This window comes from Hyla sarda (assembly GCF_029499605.1).
Source record: "Hyla sarda isolate aHylSar1 chromosome 1 unlocalized genomic scaffold, aHylSar1.hap1 SUPER_1_unloc_10, whole genome shotgun sequence".
Lineage (NCBI taxonomy): Eukaryota > Metazoa > Chordata > Amphibia > Anura > Hylidae > Hyla > Hyla sarda.
The window spans coordinates 113,999-127,858 of NW_026607571.1; the positions used below are offsets into that span (position 1 = coordinate 113,999).

Genomic DNA, 13,860 nt, shown 5'->3' on the forward strand with positions numbered 1-13,860 from the left:
TCTGTCCCGGATCTCACCCGTGCTGGGCTCCTTGGTGCCGTGGTCACTGGGATTCAAAGGACGGGTTCAGGGGTCACCCAGTGATTCCCAGTGACTGCCGCATAGGGCTGGGCGGTATGACCAAATCTGCGGATTACGGTATTTTTGCAACTTTCGGCGGTTCCTCGGTATATAACGGTATTTCCTCCCCCCCCACCAAAATTTATTATCAGCCCAGCACTGCGCTATTCTGCCCCCCCCAACAAAAATTATCAGCCCAGCGCTGCGCTATTCTGCCCCCCCAACAAAAATTATCAGCCCAGCGCTGCGCTATTCTGCCCCCCCAACAAAAATTAATTATCAGCCCAGCGCTGCGCTATTCTGCCCCCCCCCCGCCAACAAAAATTAATTATCAGCCCAGTGCTGCGCTATTCTGCCCCCCCCGCCAACAAAAATTAATTATCAGCCCAGTGCTGCGCTATTCTGCCCCCCCCAACAAAAATTAATTATCAGCCCAGAGCTGCGCTATTCTGCCCCCCCCAACAAAAATTAATTATCAGCCCAGCACTGCGCTATTCTGCCCAACCGGCCACAACATGAGGAAGAGGAGGGCAGCGCATGCGGGTGACATATCAGTATTTACCCCGATGGGGACAGCGCAGCGCTGGGCTGATGATTAATTTGGGGGGGGGCAGAACAGCGCTCGCGGGTCACATATGATTAGTTCCCCGATGTGGGGACAGCGCAGCGCTGGGCTCATTCATTCCCAAGGGGGAGGGGCCATATCGGTATTGCGGTATGGGTTAAAATTCATATTGTACAGCACAAAAATGTCGGTATTCGGTATGAACCAGTATATACCGCCCAGACCTACTTCCGCATATAGATTAGTTTACAATTTAAATAATAGGCGTAGTTAGACATTTTATTAGGGAAGGGAAATTATATTTCCAAAACTTTTTTTTTATTTTATTTACACTTTTTAGGTCTTCTTATTCTAATATATGCATTCTACATTCTTCTATACGTTTTAGGATTTTTCTGTCTCTAGTGTAAATTCTTTCATGTTTATCACAATCTGATTTCCTTAATAAAAAAAACATTTTCCACATTCTGAACATGATTACGGCCTCTCTCCTGTGTGAATTCTTTTATGTCTAGCAAGGTTTGATTTATCTGTGAAAGATTTCCCACATTCAAAACATAAATACGGCTTCTCTCCTGTGTGAATTCTCTCATGTACAACAAGAGTTGCTTTTTGGCTAAAGCATTTCCCACATTCAGAACAAAAATATGGCTTCTCACCTGTGTGAATTCTCTCATGTTTAACAAGGTCTGGTTTACTTACAAAACATTTCCCACATTCTGAACATGAATATGGCTTCTCTCCTGTATGAATTCTCTCATGTTTAACAAGGTCTGGTTTACTTGCAAAACATTTCCCACATTCTGAACATGAATATGGCTTCTCTCCTGTGTGAACTCGCTCATGCACAACAAGATTGTGTTTACACATAAAACATTTCCCACATAATGAACATGAATACGGCTTCTCCCCTGTGTGAACTCGCTGATGTTTAACAAGATTTTGTTTACGCTTAAAACTTTTCCCACATTCTGAACACATATACTGCTTATTTCTTGTGAGACCTTTTCTGAGCATAACAAGTTCTGATCTTCTTGTAAATTGTTTCCCATCTTCCTCACAATATAAACCTTTCCCATGTTCCTGCTCTGTCCTTGTGGTAACAATGTGTGGTTGGTCAGGAGAAGGTTCCTCATGATCAGGTGGATTATTATAGGATAGATCTGGATGGACATTAGGGGTAAGGAGGTCTTCTCCTGAGGAGCGCTCCATCATATCTTCATCTTCTCCTTTATCATTCAGGGATAACATGAAGTTTCCCTCAGAATTCTTACTGGGATTTTCTGTTGGGATAAAAATGGATTATGGGAAATGTATAAAATATTATTAGGTTGGAAACACACATGAAGTTTTGCTGGTCACCTGACCCCAGAAGAGAATACAGAGGAGAGGAGATGATCCCCACTTTATAGTTTCCTTATTTTTGGGGTCACTCCGGGCACTGAATCTAGGGAATGTTCACAAGGCCATATACTGTATATATACAACCTCCATACATTGTGGGGCCATATACTGTATATATACAACCTCCATATTTTGTGGGGCCATATACTGTATATATACAACCTCCATATATTGTGGGGCCATATACTGTATATATACAACCTCCATATATTGTGGGGCCATATACTGTATATATACAACATCCATATATTGTGGGGCCATATACTGTATATACACAACCTCCATATATTGTGTGGCCATATACTGTATATATACAACCTCCATACATTGTGGGGCCATATACTGTATATATACAACCTCCATATATTGTGGGGCCATATACTGTATATATACAACCTCCATATATTGTGGGGCCATATACTGTATATATACAACCTCCATATATTGTGGGGCCATATACTGTATATACACAACATCCATATATTGTGGGGCCATATACTGTATATACACAACCTCCATATATTGTGTGGCCATATACTGTATATATACAACCTCCATATATTGTGGGGCCATATACTGTATATATACAACCTCCATATATTGTGGGGCCATATACTGTATATATAAAACCTCTATATATTGTGGGACCATATACTGTATATATACAACCTCCATATATTGTGGGGCCATATACTGTATATATACAACCTCCATATATTGTGGGACCATATACTGTATATATACAACCTCCATATATTGTGGGGCCATATACTGTATATACACAACCTCCATATATTGTGGGGCCATATACTGTATATACACAACCTCCATATATTGTGTGGCCATATACTGTATATATACAACCTCCATACATTGTGAGGCCATATACTGTATATATACAACCTCCATATATTGTGGGGCCATATACTGTATATATAAAACCTCTATATATTGTGGGACCATATACTGTATATATACAACCTCCATATATTGTGGGGCCATATACTGTATATATACAACCTCCATATATTGTGGGACCATATACTGTATATATACAACCTCCATATATTGTGGGGCCATATACTGTATATACACACAACCTCCATATATTGTGTGGCCATATACTGTATATACACAACCTCCATATATTGTGTGGCCATATACTGTATATATACAACCTCCATACATTGTGAGGCCATATACTGTATATATACAACCTCCATATATTGTGGGGCCATATACTGTATATATACAACCTCCATATATTGTGGGGCCATATACTGTATATATACAACCTCCATATATTGTGGGGCCATATACTGTATATATACAACATCCATATATTGTGGGGCCATATACTGTATATACACAACCTCCATATATTGTGTGGCCATATACTGTATATATATATATATACAACCTCCATATATTGTGGGGCCATATACTGTATATATACAACCTCCATATATTGTGGGGCCATATTCTGTATATATGCAACCTCCATATATTGTGGGGCCATATACTGTATATATATACACAACCTCCATATATTGTGGGGCCATATACTGTATATACAACCTCCATATATTGTGGGGCCATATACTGTATATATACAACCTCCATATATTGTGAGGCCATATACTGTATATATACAACCTCCATATATTGTGGGGCCATATACTGTATATACACAACCTCCATATATTGTGGGGCCATATACTGTATATACAACCTCCATATATTGTGGGGCCATATACTGTATATATACAACCTCCATATATTGTGGGGCCATATACTGTATATATACACAACCTCCATATATTGTGGGGCCATATACTGTATATATATACACAACCTCCATATATTGTGGGGCCATATACTGTATATACAACCTCCATATATTGTGGGGCCATATACTGTATATATACAACCTCCATATATTGTGGGGCCATATACTGTATATATACAACCTCCATATATTGTGGGGCCATATACTGTATATACACAACCTCCATATATTGTGGGGCCATATACTGTATATACAACCTCCATATATTGTGGGGCCATATACTATATATACAACCTCCATATATTGTGGGGCCATATACTGTATATATAAAACCTCTATATATTGTGGGACCATATACTGTATATATACAACCTCCATATATTGTGGGGACATATACTGTATATATACAACCTCCATATATTGTGGGACCATATACTGTATATATACAACCTCCATATATTGTGGGGCCATATACTGTATATACACAACCTCCATATATTGTGGGGCCATATACTGTATATACACAACCTCCATATATTGTGGGGCCATATACTGTATATACAACCTCCATACATTGTGGGGCCATATACTGTATATATACAACCTCCATATATTGTGGGGCCATATACTGTATATATACAACCTCCATATATTGTGGGGCCATATACTGTATATACAACCTCCATATATTGTGGGGCCATATACTGTATGTACACAACCTCCATATATTGTGGGGCCATATACTGTATATACACAACCTCGATATATTGTGGGGCCATATACTGTATATACAACCTCCATATATTGTGGTGCCATATACTGTATATATACAACCTCCATATATTGTGGGGCCATATAATGTATATACAACCTCCATATATTGTGGGGCCATATACTGTATATACACAACCTCCATATATTGTGAGACCATATACTGTATATATACAACCTCCAAATATTGTGGGGCCATATACTGTATATATACAACCTCCATATATTGTGGGGCCATATTCTGTATATATGCAACCTCCATATATTGTGGGGCCATATACTGTATATACAACCTCCATATATTGTGGGGCTATATACTGTATATATACAACCTCCATATATTGTGAGGCCATATACTGTATATATACAACCTCCATATATTGTGGGGCCATATACTGTATATATATACACAGCCTCCATATATTGTGGGGCCATATACTGTATATACAACCTCCATATATTGTGGGGCCATATACTGTATATATACAACCTCCATATATTGTGAGGCCATATACTGTATATATACAACCTCCATATATTGTGGGGCCATATACTGTATATATACAACCTCCATATATTGTGGGGCCATATACTGTATATATACAACCTCCATATATTGTGGGGCCATATACTGTATATACACAACCTCCATATATTGTGGGGCCATATACTGTATATACACAACCTCCATATATTGTGGGGCAATATACTGTATATACAACCTCCATACATTGTGGGGCCATATACTGTATATATATAACCTCCATATATTGTGGGGCCATATACTGTATATATACAACCTCCATATATTGTGGGGCCATATACTGTATATATACAACCTCTATATATTGTGGGACCATATACTGTATATATACACAACCTCCATATATTGTGGGGCCATATACTGTATATATACAACCTCCATATATTGTGGGGCCATATACTGTATATACACAACCTCCATATATTGTGGGGCCATATACTGTATATACAACCTCCATATATTGTGGGGCCATATACTGTATATATACAACCTCCATATATTGTGGGGCCATATACTGTATATATACAACCTCCATATATTGTGGGGCCATATAATGTATATACAACCTCCATATATTGTGGGGCCATATACTGTATATACAACCTCCATATATTGTGGGGCCATATACTGTATATATACAACCTCCATATATTGTGGGGCCATATACTGTATATATACAACCTCCATATATTGTGGGGCCATACACTGTATATATACAACCTCCATATATTCTTACCTTGTGATGTGAGGGGCCGGTGATCCTCCATCATGACTATGTCCTGGTACAGATCCTTGTGTCCTTCTACATACTCCCACTCCTCCATGGAGAAATAGACCGCCACATCCTGACACCTTATAGGAACCTACACACAATGATACCGTCACCACCAGACCCCTCCATTACTGTAAAATGTTCCAGCAGTGTCACCTCTCTAATCATCACCAGACCCCTCCATTACTGTATAATGTCCCTGCAGTGTCACCTCTCTAATCATCACCAGACCCCTCCATTACTGTATAATGTCCCAGCAGTGTCACCTCTCTGATCATCACCAGACCCCTCCATTACTGTATAATGTCCCAGCAGTGTCACCTCTCTAATCATCACCAGACCCCTCCATTACTGTATAATGTCCTAGCAGTGTCACCTCTCCAGTCATCACCAGACCCCTCCATTACTATATAATGTCTCAGCAGTGTCACCTCCAGACCCCTCCATTACTATATAATGTCCCAGCAGTGTCACCTCTCCAGTCATCACCAGACCCCTCCATTACTATATAATGTCTCAGCAGTGTCACCTCTCCAGTCACCACCAGATCCCTCCATTACTGTATAATGTCCCAGCAGTGTCACCTCTCCAGTCCTCACCAGATCCCTCCATTACTGTATAATGTCCCAGCAGTGTCACCTCTCTAATCATCACCAGACCCCTCCATTACTGTATAATGTCCCAGCAGTGTCACCTCTCTAATCATCACCAGACCCCTCCATTACTGTATAATGTCCCAGCAGTGTCACCTCTCTAATCATCACCAGACTCCTCCATTACTGTATAATGTCCCAGCAGTGTCACCTATCCAGTCATGAACAGACCCCTCCATTACTGTATAATGTCCCAGCAGTGTCACCTCTCCAGTCATCACCAGACCCCTCCATTACTGTATAATATCCCAGCAGTGTCACCTCTCCAGTCATCACCAGACCCCTCCATTACTGTATAATATCCCAGCAGTGTCACCTCTCCAGTCATCACCAGACCCCTCCATTACTGTATAATATCCCAGCAGTGTCACCTCTCCAGTCATCACCAGACCCTCCATTACTGTATAATGTCCCAGCAGTGTCACCTCTCCAGTCATCACCAGACCCCTCCATTACTGTATAATATCCCAGCAGTGTCACCTCTCCAGTCATCACCAGACCCCTCCATTACTGTATAATGTCCCAGCAGTGTCACCTCTCTAATCATCACCAGACCCCTCCATTACTGTATAATGTCCCAGCAGTGTCACCTCTCCAGTCATAACCAGACCCCTCCATTACTGTATAATGTCCCAGCAGTGTCATCTCTCTAATCATCACCAGACCCCTCCATTACTGTATAATGTCCCAGCAGTGTCACCTCTCCAGTCATCACCAGACCCCTCCATTACTGTATAATGTCCCAGCAGTGTCACCTCTCCAGTCATCACCAGACCCCTCCATTACTGTATAATGCCCCAGCAGTGTCACCTCTCCAGTCATCACCAGACCCCTCCATTACTGTATAATGTCCCAGCAGTGTCACCTCTCCAGTCATAACCAGACCCCTCCATTACTGTATAATGTCCCAGCAGGGTCACCTCTCCAGTCATCACCAGACCCCTCCATTACTGTATAATGTCCCAGCAATGTCATCTCTCTAATCATCACCAGACCCCTCCATTACTGTATAATGTCCCAGCAATGTCATCTCTCTAATCATCACCAGACCCCTCCATTACTGTATAATGTCCCAGCAGTGTCACCTCTCCAGTCATCACCAGACCCCTCCATTACTGTATAATGTCCCAGCAGTGTCACCTCTCTAGTCATCACCAGACCCCTCCATTACTGTATAATGTCCCAGCAGTGTCACCTCTCCAGTCATCACCGGACCCCTCCATTACTGTATAATGTCCCAGCAGTGTCACCTCTCTAGTCATAACCAGACCCCTCCATTACTGTATAATGTCCCAGCAGTGTCACCTCTCTAATCATCACCAGACCCCCTCCATTACTGTATAATGTCCCAGCAGTGTCACCTCTCTAATCATCACCAGACCCCCTCCATTACTTTATAATGTCCCAGCAGTGTCACCTCTCCAGTCATCCCCAGACCCCTCCATTACTGTATAATGTGCCAGCAGTGTCATCTCTCCAGTCATCACCAGACCCCTCCATTACTGTATAATGTCCCAGCAGTGTCACCTCTCTAATCATCACCAGACCCCTCCATTACTGTATAATGTCCCAGCAGTGTCACCTCTCCAGTCATCACCAGACCCCTCCATTACTGTATAATGTCCCAGCAGTGTCACCTCTCCAGTCATCACCAGACCCCTCCATTACTGTATAATGTCCCAGCAGGGTCACCTCTCCAGTCATCACCAGACCCCTCCATTACTGTATAATGTCCCAGCAGGGTCACCTCTCCAGTCATCACCAGACCCCTCCATTACTGTATAATGTCCCAGCAATGTCATCTCTCTAATCATCACCAGACCCCTCCATTACTGTATAATGTCCCAGCAATGTCATCTCTCTAATCATCACCAGACCCCTCCATTACTGTATAATGTCCCAGCAGTGTCACCTCTCCAGTCATCACCGGACCCCTCCATTACTGTATAATGTCCCAGCAGTGTCACCTCTCTAGTCATAACCAGACCCCTCCATTACTGTATAATGTCCCAGCAGTGTCACCTCTCTAATCATCACCAGACCCCCTCCATTACTGTATAATGTCCCAGCAGTGTCACCTCTCTAATCATCACCAGACCCCCTCCATTACTTTATAATGTCCCAGCAGTGTCACCTCTCCAGTCATCCCCAGACCCCTCCATTACTGTATAATGTGCCAGCAGTGTCATCTCTCCAGTCATCACCAGACCCCTCCATTACTGTATAATGTCCCAGCAGTGTCACCTCTCTAATCATCACCAGACCCCTCCATTACTGTATAATGTCCCAGCAGTGTCACCTCTCCAGTCATCACCAGACCCCTCCATTACTGTATAATGTCCCAGCAGTGTCACCTCTCCAGTCATCACCAGACCCCTCCATTACTGTATAATGTCCCAGCAGGGTCACCTCTCCAGTCATCACCAGACCCCTCCATTACTGTATAATGTCCCAGCAGTGTCACCTCTCTAATCATCACCAGACCCCTCCATTACTGTATACTGTCCCAGCAGTGTCACCTCTCCAGTCATCACCAGACCCCTCCATTACTGTATAATGTCCCAGCAGTGTCACCTCTCTAATCATCACCAGACCCCTCCATTACTGTATAATGTTCCAGCAGTGTCACCTCTCCAGTCATCAGACCCCTCCATTACTGTATAATGTCCCAGCAGTGTCACCTCTCCAGTCATTACCAGACCCCTCCATTACTGTATAATGTCCCAGCAGTGTCACCTCTCCAGTCATCACCAGACCCCTCCATTACTGTATAATGTCCCAGCAGTGTCACCTCTCCAGTCATTACCAGACCCCTCCATTACTGTATAATGTCCCAGCAGTGTCACCTCTCTAATCATCACCAGACCCCTCCATTACTGTATAATGTCCCAACAGTGTCACCTCTCCAGTCATCACCAGACCCCTCCATTACTGTATAATGTCCCAGCAGTGTCACCTCTCCAGTCATCCCCAGACCCCTCCATTACTGTATAATTTCCCAGCAGTGTCACCTCTCCAGTCATCACCAGACCCCTCCATTACTGTATAATGTCCCAGCAGTGTCACCTCTCCAGTCATCACCAGACCCCTCCATTACTGTATAATGTCCCAGCAGTGTCACCTCTCCAGTCATCACCAGACCCCTCCATTACTGTATAATGTCCCAGCAGTGTCACCTCTCCAGTCATCACCAGACCCCTCCATTACTGTATAATGTCCCAGCAGGGTCACCTGTCCAGTCAGCAGCTCAGTGATCCTGTGGGTGAGTTCTAGGATCTTCTTCTCATGTGTCAGTGAGTGAGGTGGAGGCTCTGTATTAGGGCCCGGGGCCCTGCTCCGTCCTCCTGACTCATGGAGATGGCTGCTGGGGGCCACACACTCCCCCCATGTCTTCTTCACTATGGTGTAATCCTGTGTATGGAGAGAGACAATGAGGGGACTGACCCCAGTATTCCTCCCTCACTACAAAGAGGAGATTGTGCCCCCTGTATAGAGCTCTAGTGGGCACATCTGGAATACTGGGGTAAGTTCTGGAGACCTCACCTACAAAGAAACATCCAGAACATAGAGCGGGTCCAAAGATGGGGACAACAATGGCGGAAATGTAGATGGTGGGCAACAATGGTGGAAATGTAGATGGGGGACAACAATGGTGGAAATGTAGATGGGGGGACAACAATGGTGGAAATGTAGATGGGGGGACAACAATGGTGGAAATGTAGATGGGGGGACAACAATGGTGGAAATGTAGATGGGGGACAACAATGGTGGAAATGTAGATGGGGGGACAACAATGGTGGAAATGTAGATGGGGGGACAACAATGGTGGAAATGTAGATGGGGACAACAATGGTGGAAATGTAGATGGGGGGACAACAATGGTGGAAATGTAGATGGGGGACAACAATGATGGAAATGTAGATGGGGGGACAACAATGGTGGAAATGTAGATGGGGGACAACAATGGTGGAAATGTAGATGGGGGGGACAACAATGGTGGAAATGTAGATGGGGGACAACAATAGTGTAAATGTAGATGGGGACAACAATGGTGGAAATGTAGATGGGGGGACAACAATGGTGGAAATGTAGATGGGGGGACAACAATGGTGGAAATGTAGATGACTGGGACAACAATGGTGGAAATGTAGATGGGGGGACAACAATGGTGGAAATGTAGATGGGGGGGGACAACAATGGTGGAAATGTAGATGGAGACAACAATGGTGGAAATGTAGATGGGACAACAATGGTGGAAATGTAGATGGGGACAACAATGGTGGAAATGTAGATGGGGGACAACAATGGTGGAAATGTAGATGGGGGACAACAATGGTGGAAATGTAGATGGGGACAACAATGGTGGAAATGTAGATGGGGACAACAATGGTGGAAATGTAGATGGGGACAACAATGGTGGAAATGTAGATGGGGGGACAACAATGGTGGAAATGTAGATGGGGACAACAATGGTGGAAATGTAGATGGGGACAACAATGGTGGAAATGTAGATGGGGACAACAATGGTGGAAATGTAGATGGGGACAACAATGGTGTAAATGTAGATGGGGACAACAATGGTGGAAATGTAGATGGGGACAACAATGGTGGAAATGTAGATGGAGACAACAATGGTGGAAATGTAGATGGGGACAAAAATGGTGGAAATGTAGATGGGGACAACAATGGTGGAAATGTAGATGGGGACAACAATGGTGGAAATGTAGATGGGGACAACAATGGTGGAAATGTAGATGGGGACAACAATGGTGGAAATGTAGATGGGGACAACAATGGTGGAAATGTAGATGGGGACAACAATGGTGGAAATGTAGATGGGGACAACAATGGTGGAAATGTAGATGGGGACAACAATGGTGGAAATGTAGATGGGGACAACAATGGTGGAAATGTAGATGGAGGGACAACAATGGTGGAAATGTAGATGGGGACAACAATGGTGGAAATGTAGATGGGGACAACAATGGTGGAAATGTAGATGGGGGACAACAATGGTGGAAATGTAGATGGAGGGACAACAATGGTGGAAATGTAGATGGGGGGGACAACAATGGTGGAAATGTAGATGGGGACAACAATGGTGGAAATGTAGATGGGGACAACAATGGTGGAAATGTAGATGGGGACAACAATGGTGGAAATGTAGATGGGTCACCTCACCTCTCCGGTCAGCAGGTGGAGGATCTCCAAGGTGAAGTGTAATATTCTCTTAGTCATCTCATTCCTGTCCTTGTCCATCCTTGGGGGATCATTCAGGAGAAGAGGAGACAACTGGGTCAGCTGGAGGGGAAGAGGAGGAGCCAGAATCACAGAACCAGCGACACAATGTAACAAACCCCCTCCTCATGTAATCTCCTTACTACTGGGGTGACACACTGTAAAAAAAAACCCTCCTCATGTAATCTTCTTACTACTGGGGTGACACACTGTAACAAACCTCCTCCTCATGTAATCTCCTTACTACTGGGGTGACACACTGTAAAAAAAAACCCTCCTCATGTAATCTTCTTACTACTGGGGTGACACACTGTAACAAACCTCCTCCTCATGTAATCTCCTTCCTACTGGGGTGACACACTGTAACAAACCTCCTCCTCATGTAATCTCCTTACTACTGGGGTGACACACTGTAACAAACCTCCTCCTCATGTAATCTCCTTACTACTGGGGTGACACACTGTAACAAACCTCCTCCTCATGTAATCTCCTTACTACTGGGGTGACACACTGTAACAAACCTCCTCCTCATTTAATCTCCTTCCTACTGGGGTGACACAATGTAACAAACCTCCTCCTCATTTAATCTCCTTCCTACTGGGGTGACACACTGTAACAAACCTCCTCCCCATGTAATCTATATACGACCAGGACCTTCTCTGTATCTGCTGGATGCTGGAGGAGTAGGACCTGTGATGATGTCACAATCATGTGACCAGTACATGTGGGGGCGGAGCTCAGCAGGATAGAAGAGATTTTGGATGAAGGACCTGTGGGGATGGTCATGTGACAGGAGTGGGCGGGGCTCAGCAGTAGTAGAGGACATGTGACCAGAAGGGGAGGAGCTCAGTGAAGAGGAGACGTAGTGTGAGGTGAGTTTCTATGCAGAGGGTTTGTTACATTGTGTTGTCAGTGTTCCTCTCTTCTTCCTCCTGTCACAATGTAATAGTTCACACTGCCCGCCCGCCACCCAGCTTTATTTCACTATTCGTCTTACTCTCCTGATATCACTATTCCTCCTCCTCCTCTTCTCCTGATATCACTATTCCTCCTCCTCCTCTTCTCCTGATATCACTATTCCTCCTCCTCCTCCCCTGATATCACTATTCCTCCTCCTCTTCTCCTGATATCACTATTCCCCCTCCTCCTCCTCCTGATATCACTATTCCTCCTCCTCCTCCTCCCCTGATATCACTATTCCTCCTCCTCCTCCTCCTCTCCTGATATCACTATTCCTGCTCCTCCTCTTCTTCTCCTGATATCAATATTCCTCCTCCTCTCCTGGTATCACTATTCCTCCTCCTCCTCTCCTGATATCACTATTCCTCCTCCTCCTCTTCTCCTGATATCACTATTCCTCCTCTTCTTCTCCTGATATCACTATTCCTCCTCCTCCTCTCCTGATATCACTATTCCTCCTCCTGCCCTTCTCCTGATATCACTATTCCTCCTCCTCTCCTGATATCACTATTCCTCCTCCTCCTCTCCTGATATCACTATTCCTCCTCCTCTCCTGATATCACTATTCCTCCGCCTCCTCTCCTGATATCACTATTCCTCCTCCTCCTCTCCTGATATCACTATTCCTCCTCCTCCTCTCCTGATATCACTATTCCTCCTCCTCCTCCTCTCCTGATATCACTATTCCTCCTCGTCCTCCTCTCCTGATGTCACTATTCCTCCTCCTCCTCTCCTGATGTCACTATTCCTCCTCCTCCTCTCCTGATATCACTATTCCTCCTCCTCCTCTCCTGATATCACTATTCCTCCTCCTCCTCTCCTGATATCACTATTCCTCCTCCTCCTCCTCTCCTGATATCACTATTCCTCCTCTCCTGATATCACTATTCCTCCTCCTCCTCCCCTGATATCCCTATTCGCCCTCCTCCTCTGCTGATATCACTATTCCTCCTCCTCCTCTCCTGATATCACTATTCCTCCTCTCCTGATATCACTATTCCTCCTCCTCCTCCCCTGATATCACTATTCCTCCTCCTCCTCCCCTGATATCCCTATTCGCCCTCCTCTCTTGATATCACTATTCCTCCTCTCCTGATATCACTA

At 44.2% G+C, this 13,860-nt stretch overlaps 2 protein-coding genes across 2 annotated transcripts in view; one reads left to right on the forward strand and one right to left on the reverse strand.

Moving 5' to 3' along the window:
- The window catches only part of LOC130297932 (oocyte zinc finger protein XlCOF8.4-like), a 170,748-nt gene that overhangs the window by 103,531 nt on the left and 53,357 nt on the right, over positions 1–13,860 (forward strand).
- Positions 884–12,615, reverse strand: LOC130297938 (oocyte zinc finger protein XlCOF8.4-like). Its single transcript, XM_056550793.1, has 5 exons — positions 12,418–12,615; positions 11,740–11,859; positions 9,790–9,969; positions 5,870–5,996; positions 884–1,908 (listed from the first exon to the last, which is right to left on the reverse strand). Exons 1-5 carry the CDS (start codon positions 12,580–12,582, stop codon positions 1,103–1,105), a joined length of 1,398 nt encoding a protein of 465 aa, XP_056406768.1. The 5' UTR covers positions 12,583–12,615; the 3' UTR covers positions 884–1,102.

Coding starts and splice junctions, on each gene's coding strand:
- LOC130297938 (XM_056550793.1), bottom strand. CDS start 12,582: ATGACCATCCCCACAGGTCCTTCATCCAAAATCTCTTCTATCCTGCTG. Junction 11,860..12,417: donor ATAGATTACATGGGGAGGAG/GTTTGTTACAGT, acceptor CTTCCCCTCCAG/CTGACCCAGTTGTCTCCTCT. Junction 5,997..9,789: donor CTGAGCTGCTGACTGGACAG/GTGACCCTGCTG, acceptor CATTGTGTGTAG/GTTCCTATAAGGTGTCAGGA.